This window comes from Myiozetetes cayanensis, unplaced genomic scaffold (assembly GCF_022539395.1).
Source record: "Myiozetetes cayanensis isolate MyiCay16 unplaced genomic scaffold, myiCay2020 scf27, whole genome shotgun sequence".
NCBI lineage: Eukaryota > Metazoa > Chordata > Aves > Passeriformes > Tyrannidae > Myiozetetes > Myiozetetes cayanensis.
Genome location: NW_026087488.1, coordinates 5992829 through 6008897, shown reverse-complemented (window position 1 = coordinate 6008897; position 16069 = coordinate 5992829). Strand labels below are relative to the sequence as shown.

Sequence of the window (16069 nt, the reverse complement as noted above, 5' to 3'; positions counted from 1 at the left end):
TGATTCCATTCCCTGATGGGGCATTATCTGCATTTTAGTTATGGAAAACTGAAGCACAGAGAACTGAAGTGGCCCAGATGCTTACAGATAGAAACTGAGAACAAAAATCCTCACCCTCCATTGCCCCATATTATTTATCCCATTACTAATCTGAAAATAATTACCCAATGGGATTTCTTGAAATTCAGGCCTTAAAAAGAAAAAAAAAAAAAAAAGAGGAATATCTGGTATCTGATTTTGTTTGTGTAATCAAAAATGGGGCAGTTTCTGCTGAACTATTGAACTGAGACAAGTAGAGCTCAAAATAGAAGAAAGTTCATGTTGATGTTATCAGGTCAGTGGTGGAAAAGATTGTGTCATGGGGAACTTTTTGTCGTGCTGAAATGCCAGATAAGCGGTTGTTTGTTTGGGCTCTGAAAACAGAGGTGAAGATGTGTTGAGGTTTTATTTAAAAAAAACAACAACAAAAAAAAGAGTTCTTTGCTGTTAAACGGCTGTGTGAAAGTACAAGGCAGCTCAGTATCTGTTCCCAACCTCTGTGATAGGTGGTCTGGTTTTATTCTTCATGCCCCAACAGCAGGGTTTAGTCTAATGGGAAAACCTCGTCTGCCATTTTACAAAGCAAACAAACCCAGAACGGAAAGAAATGCTCCTCCCAGCTACAGAGAAGCGAAATGAAAACGTGATGATGTCTGTGTGCTGTAAAGGTCGAGGGGAGGGGGGAAGAAAACCCAACAAACCCAAGTAGATTTATTGGTTTATAAGAAGACCCAATGATTTCTGGAGCGCTGACTCACGGTGTCTGAATGCCTGGGCTTGCCAAAAGCCCTGCACTGAAATGTGACCCTGAGCTGCCTGTGGGCCTGGGCCATATATGGGAAATGTCCTCTCCAAGACAAAGGTAGGGAATCCAGGAGGTGCAGGTCCCCCACCTGTCTGAAGCTTTCATTACCTCCTGTCCTCCCAGTCTTCTGTTGTATTTTATATTCTGATGTATTTTGTACAGGTTGGATGGTTGGATCCAGCAGTGATTCCATGTTCAGGGCTTTCTGTTTGATCCCGTGGATTTAGCAGGATTAGGTGAGCGGTGCCATCAAAGGATGCCCGTCCAGCCCTGCACTTCACACAGGTGCTGAAAAGGCTTGGCAAAGAATTTGAGTGTTCTGCCATAACATATGTATAGAGACAGGGCACTAAAGGACCTACCTTTCTTTGGGATAATGGCTTTAGTTCCAAGAGACAAATGTACATTTACTTGAGTGGTTGGTGCTGATAATGTAGGTGAGCTCCTGTGCGACCTCTTGCAGAATCTCCTGGGGATGTGACACCTCTACTCAGTAACCAAAAACACGGGAGCAGATGGATGTTGGGCCTGTTCATGCTTAGGTTGGAATAAACCTGGATTTTAGGCTGCTTTTGTTTTGGGTTTCCCAGAATATCTGCAGAGATTGAGGCTGCAAGGAGAGAGGCACAGCAATCAGACAAGGGCTGTGGTAAAGGAATCCTTCAGCCCTAGAAACAGACACTGTGGATGGCTGGAAATGGACATTTCCAAACAAATTTCCACAACATCTGCCCTGTGAATGCTGTCAGGAGCCCATGCTAGTCCTGCTGGCAGACAGGGATGGTAAGGCTTGAACTTCCCTCAGTTTTCCAGCTCTTACCCAGGGCTGCAGGGAAGCAGTTCTGATTTCAAACGCTCCAGTGCTAAGTGGAGATTGGCACAAAGATAATATTTACGGAAATGCTTTAAGAGTTCAACTTCAAAGTGCCTCTCAAAGTTCCACCTGTACTAACTTCCTTCCCGAGAGGGTGGGGCATTTTAACTCGTCCACAGATGAGGTGACTGGACCATAAATAAACTCACTTTCTTTACTCTGATATCTTTTGTTGTCTCAGTAACAAAATGAGTCTTCAGGTTTGTATTCAATATCCTGGATCTTTTTTTAACTCCTGACTAATTCAGAGGTATTTCTGCAGTCTGGGAGAGCTGAGCTTCCCACACCGTTTCGGATGTGACGTCTGTGCTGGTCTTTGTACGTGTCTGCAGTTGCATTTTATTCTACTCCAGCACCTAGTTTGGATTTGAATTCAGGTTAATTTGGAGTAGGTATAGCTATGAAATGAGTCTGCAGTGTTTGTACTTGGTATGATGTGCCTCAGTTACATACATCCAGATCTGTTTCAGTCCAGCCAAATAAAAATTATCTTTTTTCAGGCTCCAGTTAAATAGGTTAGAGGTTGCCTGTCAGTCTGCACAGAGCTGTGGTACAGGCAGTCTTACTGCACGTGCACTTTTCCACTTGTATAAATTCCATGGGGGTTAGGTTGATTTTTTTACTAACAGCTTCTGGAATAAAGGGCGGGGGAGAAGAGTAGATTTTGCGTGTGAGGAATTTTGAAACTGTATTTTAGTTTAGGAGGGGTGTATGGAAGGTTTAGAAGTTTACTCTTTAAAAATAAAACTGAAACTTGGCATGACAAGTAATTTATGGGGTTTCCAACTGGTGTTGAAGTTTATCAGCAAACCCTCAGTTCTGGGTGTTGGAGGCACAGCGACAGCCCGGAGTCTTTGGAGGATTAGTGCTGACTGCACTCCCAATTTCAGGGAAAGTTCATGTCATTCTGGCTGATCCTGTGCCACCTCCAACCCAGTCTCTGCTCTTGGATGAGTAACAGTGCAAGACTTAAGGCTGTGCTTGGAACTGTCTCTGTTTTGGGAACAGCTGCTGTAGAGGGTTCCATCTCTCAGGATCCTGGTGCACCAGGTGGGGCAAGGGTTTCTGGGCACAGTGTCTGGGATAATGCACCTCTTCTCCCTCCAACTGCCCCCCTATGCTTGTGCTTTATCCTGAAGACGAACTGTTGATGAATATGTGGTTTATCCAGTTCGGAGGGGAGGTTTGTGACCTCCTGTCCCACTGAAACAAGATGTGCCGTTGTCATCACAGGCCTCTGGGGCCAAGGATTTCAACAGAAATAGCTTGATCGCCTTTTATCTCAAGTGGGAACTGTAGTGATGTGATGAAAACACCAATTGACATCATTTCTCCAGCTCCCTGCATTCCCCCATGTAGGAGAAGAGTAACATTAGAGCCATGTGACAGGGGTTACCTTCTTACAGGATGGGAGCTGAGGCGACTCAGAGCTGTTCCCAGGATGTCCCTGGTTAAGCTGTGGATCTGCTCCTCTTTGTTTGCAATACCCAAATGCTGAAGTCACTCAGTCTTTTGCAGCACAGCAGAAACTTATTTTCAGCAGCTTTCTATTCTGGGCACTGTAAAATTTGCTGAGAGAATGGGGTATTTGTAGTGTTGAGAGGAGGAGGAGACTCCCTGAAAAGCTTCTGCTGTGCCTTTGGAACCCCTTCCTGGCTTCCAGGTGGGCACGGACCCAGCAAACCTCCCCCAGCTATTGTCACATGGATGTCATGGAATAGTGGTCTAGGTGGGTTTTGAGATGAAATCTGGACAGTATGAAATTACAACTTTCCTGTATTAAAGATGGTTAAGGAAGCTACACAGTTATTTAAATGTTCAGATTTTCCTTGAGCAATTTACTGCTACATATTGCAGTTGTTGCAATTACAATTTTAGCGGTGACCCACTGGAACTAAATCCCAGAAGACCGGTGATGATGTGAATGTATAGAGGAAAAAATCCATCATAGCCCTTTTCCTCTGTAATAAAAAGGACTGGTTGAGTTGGTAGGTGATAGTCTAGGATTCCTGGACTGCTCCTTGCTGAAGTTCTCCTGGACAGCTTCCACTTTCACTGCCACTTTTGAGTGTGGGACGAAGGATAGAGACGCAGGTACTCGCACACAAGATGCTGGGAGGGTGGGAATGGCAGTAAAACTGAGTACTCTGGAATCTTACTTCTCCAGAGTTTCCTTTCTTCTCTTCCTGGCTTGGCTCATGCTATATGTCACAGCTTGCTAATTTAGTCTTGCTGAGGAGTATCAAACCAGTGGGAAAGAGCACAGGGGCTTTCTGAATTGTTTTTCACCATAGCAGGAGAGTGGAAGGGAGATAAGTCTATCTAAGGTCACAGCACATTCCTTGGGAAGAGGTGTGGGACTAAGGAATTGAGGCAGACTGGGTAAGATAAATAATTTTCTAAAACCAGTCACATGATTTAATTAATCGAGTTGTTTTCTGTTAGCTTGCTGGAATAATGTCACTGACTTGCAAAGGAAGGAGGCTGTTGAATTTCCATCTTGGCAGATGTCTCCAGACCTAATTACAGTTAATAGCAAGAGGAGCTTTTTATCTAAATATTTTTCAATATGTGAAGTGCAACTTTGGGTCCAAATAAACAGTTTATATTGAGATAATACTCACTCCAGGTACCCAGTTCCTTACAAAACAGGATTTCCAAGCTTCTCACGTTAAAATGGGGAAAATTCAGTGTTACCTGTGCTATGGGGAACAGGGAAAGCAGGTGAGTGTTGAGTTTGCAATTCAGGTGCAAGGCTGGGAGTCAAGTGAGAGGGTGTCTGTTTCTGCCTTTGGAATCGGCTTCCTGGGAAATCACCCAGCTTTACAGAACCATTTTCTCAATTTTCAGGTGGGAAGTGCAGCTCTCCAGTTTCAAAGAGGTGCTTGAAGCTGAGCTCCTTTGTGCTGGTGGGATTTCAGATGCTTTCACTGGAGATCTGTCTGGAAATCTCCTACCAAACAGAGCATCGAGTGTTGCTGGGAGGGAGCTGCCAAGTTACTCAGAGCGTGTTGATAAACAGTGATACAGCTGCAGAATGTCCTTAGAATACCCTCAACAACTCTTAATTTTCCTCTCATCTAAGCAAATTTTCCAAGGGCTTACCTTGCAGGCGGTTTACTCAACGTAAACCAGGTTATAGCAGCATGAAAGGGTCTTTGTGTGCGCGATGGTTTGCCCTGTACCACCACTCAAGTGGGAAGTTTTACTGGTGCTTCCCTCAGCTCAGCAGTAATCCCGGGCGATAGCGCCTCACCGAGCTGTGCGTGGCTGTGCCGAGCTGCTGTGGCCCCGTTCCAGCTCTTCCCTGCTCCCTCTGCTCCCTGCCCCAGCGGGCTGCCCTGTTTACTTTCTGCTCCGCGGTAAATGGATGTCACTTCCTTCATTAAGATGCTGGTGCGCGGCCAGATTCCCTTCCTCCGGGCTCGCCCGCTCGGAGCCGCGGCGCACCCAGCGAGGGCTCACGGCACCCGGTCCAGCTGCGTGCCACGCTCCCGGAGCTGCCTCCTGGCTCCGCGCCTTGGCATCTGCTGGCTCTTCCGAGCTTCCTGACCCCCAAGGGCCTGTCGGAGGCATCTCCGAGGTGCTGAAGTGCGCGCTGTGTTGGAGGGGGTCTGAGGATGGATTGCTGCGGGAGGGCACGGGATGCACCTCCATCCTCCCGCTGTGAGTTTCCCGCAGGGAAGGCGTAGCCGGCGCACGGACATGGAGCGGTGCCGCTGTCAGCCCGCTCTGGCCGTCGGGAGCAGCCGCTGGACGTGTGCGGGGGCTGTTCCGGGGCAGCCCTGATGTGCCCGGCAGCTCAGGCACTCGTGGATGCACAGAATCCTCCCCAAGGAGCCCTGGACGCCCCGTGGTGACTGCTCGGTGTGGATTGAGCTGAACACTCTGCCTGCACGGCTGGGCAGGTTCTCTCACCCGGAAGGTTTTAGACTCTCATCAAAGTTGCTGATCAGACTGGTGAGCAATCGTGTATTGGTCTTTGTAAGGGTTGTTGCTGTTGTATGCTGGGTTGGTTAGAGGTGGGAAATGTCTGCAGGCATTTGCAAGGCACAGAACAGAATGGAGAAATGTCTCCTCCTTCCAACCCCAAATCTCTGGGTTTCTCCCTTGAACACTCCTGTTTCTAGCTGTGATACAGTGCTGATATTTAACTGCTCATTTTTTCAAGGTGTGCAATCTGTCACCTTGGGCACAGGTGAACTACTGCCTTTACTCATATACACATTTCATTCTGTCCCTACATAAAAATCTGATGTGCTCAGTCCAGTTGTTACATCCAGCAAATGAGATGTCCATACTTTGGGATGGACAGCCAGGGCTGGTCCCATCTCTTCCTTTTCTCGTGCTCTGTAGTGCTTGAGACACCATGTCATGTTCAGACTGGCAACTCCTTCCCTTGTCCTTCCTGTGAGTGGCTCGTTTGCTGACTTTTCCAGCTGTCCCAACATATGGTTGCTCCCGTGTATCATAATTCAGGTCTCTGGCTGATAAAAATAATGCTTTATGCATAAATGGCTTTTGAGCAGATTATTCTGTAGCTCTGTTATCAAGTAAAAACTAATTTTTGACCAAAGTAGGTTATTAGTGAAACTAATTTATTAAGCAAGGGATTTCTTATCAGTGCAGGTTTACTGGAAAAAAAAGCAGTAAATTGTAATAATGAGCAACTGTCCCATGCCACCAATGAGGCACCAAGGTGGTTAACCCATGAAATACTTCAGCCATTTCAGAACAGCATTCATGCAAGTGAGATCTGATTGATTTTGCATAATGATTAATAATGAAAATAGTACTTTTAAAAGTGCATTATCAATACATGAATATTTTAAAGCCACACTGCCTTTTTCTGGCCTCCTGAACAGATTCCAGTGATCTTCAAGCCACTGGAAATGGCAGGGACTGCTGCTGTTGGGAACAGTGTAACCCCAGTCTGGGTGTGTTGCCTTGAAAGTTGTGTCTTACCAATGAACGTGGCTTTGCTGTTGAGGAGCCACACAGTGGATGCCAGGCTGGCCAGGGAGTTGTTGTGGAGCATCTATAGTTAATCACAGCAGGTTCTGAAGGCAGTAAGGAGGTAGCAAGGAGGATGATCTGTTGACGAATGAGGTGGAAGGAAGAGCTTGATGGCTCAGGGAGTTGATGGAGAAGCAGCTGTGGTGAGCAGAGCCTTCTGTAAATTAGGAGGTGTGAGGCAGCTCTTGGGGCCCATGAGCAAACACCACTGGAAGCTGCAGTCTTGCATCTGCCTCCCTTTTTGGCACCCTGCTCCATCTGCAAGAGCCTCAAGGATCATCAGCCCTGCTGTTCCAGCGGTTAAAGGCCTCTCAGGAGCAGAAGTACTTGTTCCTGTGGCTTCTCCTCATGTGGGAGTAAAATCAGCTGCTTCTGGGAGCTCAGTTCCTTTTGATCCCTTAAGTGTCTCATTGGTGCTACTGCATTCCAGCTGCTGAATTCCTGAGTGGTCAGGAAAAGAAGCCAGACCTGGTCCTCCAGAGCTTTATTACACAGAGCTGAAATCTGATTCTGAGATGTTCCTTTTGCTTGTTCTGGTCCCTTATTGTTTGTACCCTTAGGAAAATAAAGGGAAGTTTTATATTCAAACATAAACCACAGTTTCCCTCTGCAGCCACAGCCTACCCTTTAATAAAAATCCAAATAACATGTGTAATAACTCCTGTGTGTAGGCAGTGATCTCTGATACTCCAGCAAGGTTATGGCAGTAATGCTGCATATATAGTGAGAACCTGAGTTCAAACACTTTTTTTTAATGAAGATGGAAAGCTTAAGAATCCAGATCTGCATTAGGGACCCTGTCTTCAACTGTGTATGGGAGGAAATCTTTGACATCACTGGTATTTCCTCCAGAATTAAATCACGCTTGCAAATTTATACAGAACTTGTGGTGTTGTATAGAATGTGTTAATGAACAGGTGATGAAATGAATTTCACTCTTCTCTTTAAATTCAGTGAAGAGAGTAATGGCATCCACAGCTTCAGACTGGAAAAATAAATAAATGATAAAATGCAGTCCAGCAGAGCATGAGGGAGTGCTGGCACTGCTTTGCCCACAGAACATGGCAAGCAACTGCCTGCCAATACTTACTGGATTTCTTATGGCTGTCCTTAAAGCAGCTCAGGAAAGGAGATAAAACAGTCCCCCTTCCCAAGGTGATGATTGCCATGTGGGTGGATGTGTTTGCAAGTCCGGGAGAGACTCTTTGATCTTGTGTCTCCACCCTTGATGAAACTCCTTCTCCCTCTGCTCTGGCAGATGCTCCAAGTGCAACATGCAGTTAGGATTTAGGGCAGGTAGGTTTTGCCTGCCAGAAGTCACTGTTGGGTGACTTCCAGTTTGCCAAGCCCACGCTCAGGTCCGTGGGTGGAACAGTTGTTTCTGTGGCTCCCATTACCCCTTAGGAGCATCTCGTCCAGGAATAACGCTGGGATCGGTAATGCCTGCAGTGTCGGTCCTGCCAGTAAGCCAACATCTTTTATTCAGGGTATTCCTTGAGGATTCCTGAAATCCATGATGTCATTAACTTTCCCAAGCTGTCACGTTGATATTAGTCAGGTTACTGTAAGTGTTTACCCAGCCCTTTGCATTGGGCATTTCTGTGTCACCTCAGAGGAGCTGTGGAGCTCCTTGGGTGCAGAACAGATGTTGATCTGCAGGGCACAGACAGGCTTTGCACAGGGCAGGGCTTCCCAGTTCTGACCCTCAGACTCTGCCACCTCTGCAACCACTGCCCAGGGAAATGAGCAGCTCCTGGATGGTGCTCACCGGGCACCTCTGAACAGGTAAGAAAATAAATCGGGGAGTCATTTGGCTGTAGAGTTACCAAGGAAACTGCCATCCTGAAATTTCAGTGTGAGATTCTGCTTGCCAAGTGCTCTCCCGGTGGCAGGGCTTGTTTCCTCAGGTCTAAAGCTGATCCTGTACAGAACAAAGGGAAAATCCCTCTCGGAGCAGCTGCTGAGTCTTACCTGTATTTCCTGTTGTTGTACAAGGTACAGAGATGGGCTCTCCTTCAAAAAAGGAGATACCTTTGGAAAAAGGTTCCAGATCAGAGGACAGTCCTGGTTATTAGTTGTTGATGGACATTTTCCTTCCATGCTTTTGTAGTTGAGCAGGATTAATGTTCTTCTAAAGAAATGTCTGAGCCTTTTTGTCGGCCTTTTAATTTGCTGGCAGTCACAGAGCTACAACCCCAGCTGAATGCTGAGCTCTGTCTTGCTTTATCCCAGTTTGTTCACTGCCTTGTGTTTTTCTTCCCAATGTTTGACATGTTGCAATGTTCCAGAGTGAATTAGTAGGCTGTCTTCTTTTAGGAAAACAGTTTTTGGGGGCAGGCAGTAGCGTTTGTGTATTCAGTTATCGTGGGTGGCCTTCAGTTTGCAGGGGTCCTTGAAACAGGAAGGGAGCTTAACTCTGGACACAGTTTTCCACTGCTGGGGAGGTTGTGGAGGCTTGTTTGGCTGTGCAGCTCTAATATTGTTTAGATTTGCAATTCCTAGGAACAAATTCAACCTCCAAAGGGCACAATTTAAACTAGGATTTCCGTATTTTTGCAATATAAAGGCTGTGTTAACTCCTGAGTGGCACTGAGAGCTTTAAAATTAATGTGCAGAGAGAAAGAGGGTAATTGTTTTTTTTATCTATACCATCTAAAGTAGCTGTTTGATTGCAGTGCAGAGCTGATAGAGATGGGTGATAGGTTACTCCTGCTCATGGAGCACTTCCCTCCGTGTGTTTATTGGGATCTGGTTGGCAGCCTAAGTGCAATTTACACTATTTATTGAGGTCTGGTTGCCAGTCTGAGTGCAATCTGCAGGGCAGGATGTGCACATGGGTTCCACCAGGAATGAATCCTGTCACGAGCGTGGAGGTTTTCACTCGAGCATTGCAATGTGCTGACCCTGCAGGGAGGGCTCTGGGCTGAGCCTGCACTGTGGGATTTGAAAGGCTGGGACAGTGGGAGCTCCCACCAGCCAAACTCAGCGAGATCTTTGAAAGGATTAGAGATGCCACTAAAGCTGCAGATACTGGAACAGCACCAGACTGCAAAAGATTCCCAATTCAAGCACATCAGCACAAAAGATTTAAAACAAACAAACAAAAAACCCCCAACAGAACAGTGTGTTGGTATATTATAGCAAATAACCTTCAGGATTCATACCAGCCCCGTTCCCTTGGGAATCTGGAGTTTCACAGTGGCAATACTGACTGAGGGGAAGGGAGTGAAGCTTAGGGGTGTTTGATTTCCATAAGTTTATAAAATTGAGCAGCTCTCAGTGATGGACCTGATTTTTAAGACATAAAAGAAACAGAGTCCAGGAACTCCTGTGTGAGAGCAGAAGTGCAGAGGAGGCAATTTGTATTCTGCCTGCCCATAAGGGATGACACATGGTGTGTGCTCCAGAAACTGAATGCCCAGATGAATTCAGATTTCTTTGTAAACTCCCAAAAGCAAGTTTATAGCAGTGTATTTTTGGAGTACTGTTGCATAGGTGGTCTTTGGAGACTTCAAAACTGAGCCTTTTGCGCTGGACTGTTGGGATTTCTGGTAAGTGTGTGTTTATATGTATGTGTGTATATATATATAATTTGACTTGAAAAAATAAACAAGTGATTGTGTGTCTCAGATACAGTTGTTTTCCCAAGCAAGTTACTGAAGCCAGTATTTGATTTTTCTTACATTGCTGATACTGACTCGTGTGTGATGATTTAGCCTCATGATACTGTAAATTCAGCTGAGAACTGCACTGTGTGAAATCAGTGGCTGCACTGTCCTTGCTTTTATTTTATCTTCTCAGATATTGTAGCTGTAAATCTGTAGAGGGATTTAGGATGAGGCTGAAGAATAGCCACCCATGATTTTATTTAACTGCTGTATGCCACATAATTCCGGCTTCTGTTTTCTTTTCCTGATGCACAAAACCCAAGGGATTGCAGCTTATGTGAAACAGAGACAGCCTGTTACGGCAAATTTAGAATCTCCTCAGCCAAGTGGAACGTAAAATTTATCTTATCTTCACATGAAATTCTAGTAATAACTGTCCTGAGCTGTGTTTGTGCCTTCCCACCAAAGGCACGTCGTGCCGGAGGAAGGATCATAATTAAGGGAGACACTGCTAGCAGTGGATGATGATGGGCAACGTAACTGCAGCTCACACCGAGCCCCGCGCCGCTCCTAACCCACTCTCCCCCTTGCAGTTACTATGTGGGCGAGCTGCTGCAACTGGTTCTGTCTGGACGGCTCACCCGAGGAGATGCAGCCGCAGCCGCCGCCAGCCCGAGCCCAGGCCTATTCCAACCCCGGCTACAGCTCCTTCCCCTCTCCCACGGCTCCCGAGCAGAGCTGCAAAGGCTGCGGGATGCAGTTCGGCAGCGCCGCCAGCAAGGTGAGTGCTGGGTGTTCAGCTGCTGCCTTTGACCATCCAGAGCCTCTGGGGAAGGAAATGGGTGCTCACCAGAGGCCTCTGCTTTGAGGACATTCCATGTGGGGAAAGACTTCTGGGTGTTCGGTCCTTCTTTCACAATTCAGAATCCTTGATGTGGCTGGAAACACTTAACCTTCAGCAGGCTTGGCTGGAAAGAAGAAAGGCAAGCTGCTGATAATCACTTGAAGGAGCAGCAGCTTAAATGTGATTTATTGTTATTTAAAAGCACTAATGTCCTTTAAAAAAGAAATACGTAAGTTCTGGCAAGAAGTTTAAGTAATGTTTGTGCTTTCATCCGCCTGTCTCTTTTCCAAACTTGTTGCTCAAACTGAAAAAGCCAGGGAAGTTTATTGAGGGTGAGTGTGGAATTGCTGAAGCAAAAAAAAAGCCCCAACAAACAACAAACCCAAAGCCAACCCTGAATTTATATTATCTTGTTTGTGAACTCCATTTGTGAGTGTATAGATGCCAAAATAGTTGCTGCCACAGGACTTTTAATTCGACAGCAAATCCTGCCTGGATTTGCATTATTTGGGTCCTGTAATGCTGCTGGAAAATGTTTTAGGGAGGAAAGTTGTTCTGCATCCACATTCTGTGGCTTAAGAAGTGTCTGATCTATAGTGTGTTACTGAACTTAAGAATGTGAGAATGCACAAATAATAGTGAATTTTGGCCACAGCCCTTTTAGATTAGATGGGTAAGTTCATAAAGTGGTTTTCCTTGCACGTTTTTATTCATGCACAAGGGACACTCATGTAGGAAATGGTAAGTCTGGGCTGTTGCTTTCTTCTCACAGAACAAGGATATTGATGCATTTTGCTCTAAAAAAAACCCCAAACAAACAAACAAAAAACCCCAAAAAGCAGAGTGGTGCTATCTGAAGTACTTGATATTTTAATTGTATTTTAATTGTCATGTAACATGGCCTCTACCAGAAGGATTAGGGTAGGGGACATTTAAATGGAACATGTACTTACAGGGTGCTTTCCAGTAACTGTTGGAGCATCTTTAAAGGATGTAACATTTAATCATGGTAGCAAAAATCTTTGAGGTTTTTTTGGCATTTTCCTTTTCCTAGATGACTATTTTGATCTTGGTTTTCTGCAGCAAATTGATTCCTCAAGGTCTTTTAAATTTAAACCAAGGATTCTTCACCCCCCTCTCTGCTGATAGAAAGCTGTGGCATCCTTGGTGGGTACTTTGGATTATTCTTCCATCCTCCCCCATTTTCTAATTTCAGTGCCCTGAACTGGCTGACATTTTCTGGAAGGTGCCTGTCTTTGCACACTTCAGGAAAAGGCTCCTGGCAAGCTGCAGTGTGAGATTAAAAACCCCTGGACAACAGTAGTGGAAGCTGGAATGCTGGCACTTGGTGTTCTCCTGCACACAGGGAAGAGCCAAGGGAATCAGGGCCCCATCCTGGTGTCTCTGGGAGATGGGGCTGTCAGAGCAAACACCCAGGAACAGCTTCCATCCTGGACACGGCCTGACCTTTTGGGAGCAGGCTTTAATTTACAACAACACTTTAAACTAATCATTCTGAAGAGCCCAGAGCCTCCAATCACCACCCTTGTAGTCAGAGTTCAGCAAATACATCAAAGCTGTAAAAGCTGCTGGAGGCTGAGCTGTGCCCCACTCGTGCCTGGTTGAACACTTGGTGCTCAGACACGGGCTGGGGGGTGTTTTTGTCTGCAGATGAAGCCTAGTGCTGAACTGATAAGCCAGAGACGTGCCTGGCTTTGTTTTGACTTCTGAAAAGTATCATTTGATAACCAGGGCAGGCTGTCATTACTGTTAATGGCTTGCAAGGAACACTTTGGATAACACAGCCCTTGTGCTGGGCCTGCTTACGTGACACCTGAAGGTGGGAGTGCTCCAGCAGGGCTTTTCTGGCTGGAAGGTCCTTGGCAATGCAGGGGTTCTCTTTGGAGCAAGTTTGGCTTCCCCTGCCAGAAAAAAGTGGGCTTGTCTGGGGTTTTTGTGTTATTTTGTGGGGGTTTTATTGTTGGGTTGGTTTTTTTTTTTGGTTTTGCTTAGTTTTTTTTCATCTCAGTTCTTCTGATTTCTGCCCTGTCAGAGATGGGTAGCTGAGAGAGGGCAAGTTGTCAGTGAGGTTATTTTCCACTTCTTTGCCTTTGTGGAGTGTTTGTTCCCCTGCCCTAGACACACAAAGCATTAGTTCCTGTCTCTGCCCTGAAAACTTCCCAAGAAACAGGATTGCTCCTGCAATCACAGGGTCAGAAAAAATTACATATGAATGGCTTTTATAATGAGCAAGTTAAGGAAAACTTGTCAAAACTGGATGTTTTGTGGGAATTGCCTTGCTTTCTGATTGATGAAAGTCACTTTTCCTTGGCAGGCTCCCAGACAGGGCTTTTGAGATGAGGTTTCAAGTTTGCATGACCAGAGATCCTCTCTGTGGTAGAAGTTTTCATGTCTTAAAGTGCTTGGGCAGGAAATGGGGATTCTTTCCATGAACTGTAAGTGTATTCCAGGGTCTAAATGAGAGGCCTGTTGGTGTTAATTGTAAGGGGGTGTGGGGAGCCAGGGGGCTGCCAGGGGATCAGAAGGAGCTTTTGTAAGCAAGTAGGGTATTTACACCCTGTAAAACATGAGAAACATCTGCTCTCTTTGAGCTGTGTAGTCAGAGATGTTCTTTAATCACTAGAACCGATTCATAAAACAATTCTCTTTTGTCCTTGAGTTTTTTGCTTCTCCAACTCCACGTGTCTTCTTTTCCTTGCACAAAGGAAGGATCAGGATGTCAGGATTTCATAGAGGTGCTTGGCTTCTCTGAGACTCTGAATCACCTTCTTTAACCAGCACTGAAACCACTTCTTTCTTCCCTCAGGGCTTTTTAAAAGACACGTAATGTGGCTGTTCTGCTGCTATTCCTATTGGAAAATGTAGAATTTGCCTTTCCAAAGTGCTGAACAGTCAAGTTTCTGCAGAAGTCAACACGGACTGTGAGTGCTTGGAACTTCTGAAAATCGAGCCCTGAGTGACAAGATCAGAACAGTATCAAATATAAACATTAAACACCAGAATTTCATCTGTAAAGTTTTTAAATGTCTGGGGCCTAATATTTCCAAAACTTCCAACACTTTCTGTCTAGCACTAACTGGCACACAGTGGGTGTATTATTTTCAAAATAAGCTATTTTTGTTGTATAAATAAATGCTGAGTTCTTTGATGTCTGCTTTACACTGTAAGCTTTGCTGTTCCCTTTCCCTCTTACGGTGAAAGGAAGATTCATTTAGTGATTGCAGCAAATTGGAGGGGGAAAAAAAGTTGTGGTGGGAGGGAGGTCATTCATAGCAAGTATTAAATTTATGAAAGAGAGAAATGTTTTTAAGTAGTTCCCTCCAGTGCTGGAGCTTTCTGAATGCACAGAGCAATATTTACAAATAGCTGGAATTCACGTGCGAGACAGAGATTCCCTTAGAGATATCTCCTGACTTCCTCTGGCTCAGACTGAATGAGCAGGTGCAGAAAACTCCTGCCATTTGAGGGAACTGACTGGGAATATAACGCTTCATTCTGGGGAAATGAGGAAGGCAGAGATCTGCTCAGGGATCAGGCCTTTTCCTCATTTAGGAACGCGGGGAACAGACAGGGCACTTTTCCATGAATCCCAAGGTTCTGACTGTGCTTTCGCAGAGGCTGCTGCTCCCTTTGGCTTCCGGACGGGAGGTCACCGAGTCCCCCTGGCACAGGATGGGTTTGATTCCTTTCCCCTCTCTTTACCAGCACATCTGCTTGGACTGTAAGAAGAATTTTTGCACGTCGTGCTCCAGCCAGCCCGAGGGGGGGCCCCTGCTCTGCCACCTCTGCCAGCGCTTCCGAGCCACGGCTTTCCAGCGGGAAGAGCTGATAAAGATGAAGGTGAAGGACCTGCGAGACTACTTGGCCCTCCACGAGATCTCCACGGAGTTTTGTCGTGAAAAGGAGGACCTGGTGTTTCTGATCCTTGGCCGGCAGCCTGTAATTAGCCAGGAGGATCAGATAAGAACAAGCACATTTAATACCAGAGCCTCTGGACAGCAAGACTTTGTGAGTCACCCCCCAACCAGCCTGTCCTCTTCTACCTCACTCGAGGAGTCTTCGGTGTCTACAGATCCCATCTCAACTTCCGTAGCTCAGGAGCACCAACAGGTACAGTCTCTGGCCAGAACCATCCTTTGCAAACTCATTCATCTGGTTTTGGATTAACTCCTAAGATGTTGCCTGTGGTTTTGCTGTGTGAAGCTGTGACTCGCTGTCACTAATTTTGCTGTGCCGTTCATTAGGGGATTTGAATTTGGTGGGCAGTGCTGAGCATGTCAAGCATTCACTCTCAGAGCAGCAGCACTGCTTTGGGGTGGGTTTTCCCTGGTCCACACTTGCACTGCCAGAAGATGCTCCTGTGCCTGGTCCTTTGGGGCTGACAACTCCTGACAGCCGCGTGCAGGTGTAATGAAATGGTTGATACTGTTCTTTAATTCCTGTGCCAGGCAGCAGGCACAGACTGAAGCACTTTGGGAACTGGAACTGATGAGAAAGATGATAGGAAGTAGGCGAAGTTTTTGGTGTCTCCTGCACTCAGATCAATAGAAAACAAACCAAACAAACCCCGAGTCTGTCGCCGAGGCTTCGGCTTATGATGAACCTGCAGTTCTGACAAACCTCGTCAGGGGCATTTGAGCTTAATTATTTTTTATTGACCTTGCTTTGTTTGTCTTTCTGCTTTCTGCTGTGGGAAGTTTACTCAGTGTTTGACATCTGCTCCTTGTCCTATTACAGAGTTAATAGGTGTATTTAGTTCCCTGAAAACGTGTGTACCTTCTGCTTCCTCAGCAGATGAATCTAGTTCAAAGGAGGAGTTCTCCTGGGAGAACGTTTTTTTTTACAAATCATTAAAAGGCATT

At 45.9% G+C, this 16069-nt stretch overlaps 1 protein-coding gene across 8 annotated transcripts in view; it reads left to right on the top strand.

Annotated features, from left to right (window-relative positions):
* The window catches only part of RFFL (ring finger and FYVE like domain containing E3 ubiquitin protein ligase), a 29132-nt gene that overhangs the window by 7363 nt on the left and 5700 nt on the right, over nucleotides 1–16069 (top strand). For 5 of the 8 annotated variants that reach the window (XM_050321680.1, XM_050321683.1, XM_050321684.1 and 2 more), the window contains 2 exons: nucleotides 10936–11123; nucleotides 14913–15317. In XM_050321680.1, coding sequence (XP_050177637.1) covers nucleotides 10941–11123; nucleotides 14913–15317 — 588 coding nt within the window. In that variant the 5' untranslated portion in view covers nucleotides 10936–10940. Of the gene's footprint in view, nucleotides 1–5264; nucleotides 5679–10935; nucleotides 11124–14013; nucleotides 15318–16069 lie in introns of those variants that run through there. The other 3 variants (XM_050321682.1, XM_050321685.1, XM_050321687.1) reach the window with 3 other exon arrangements.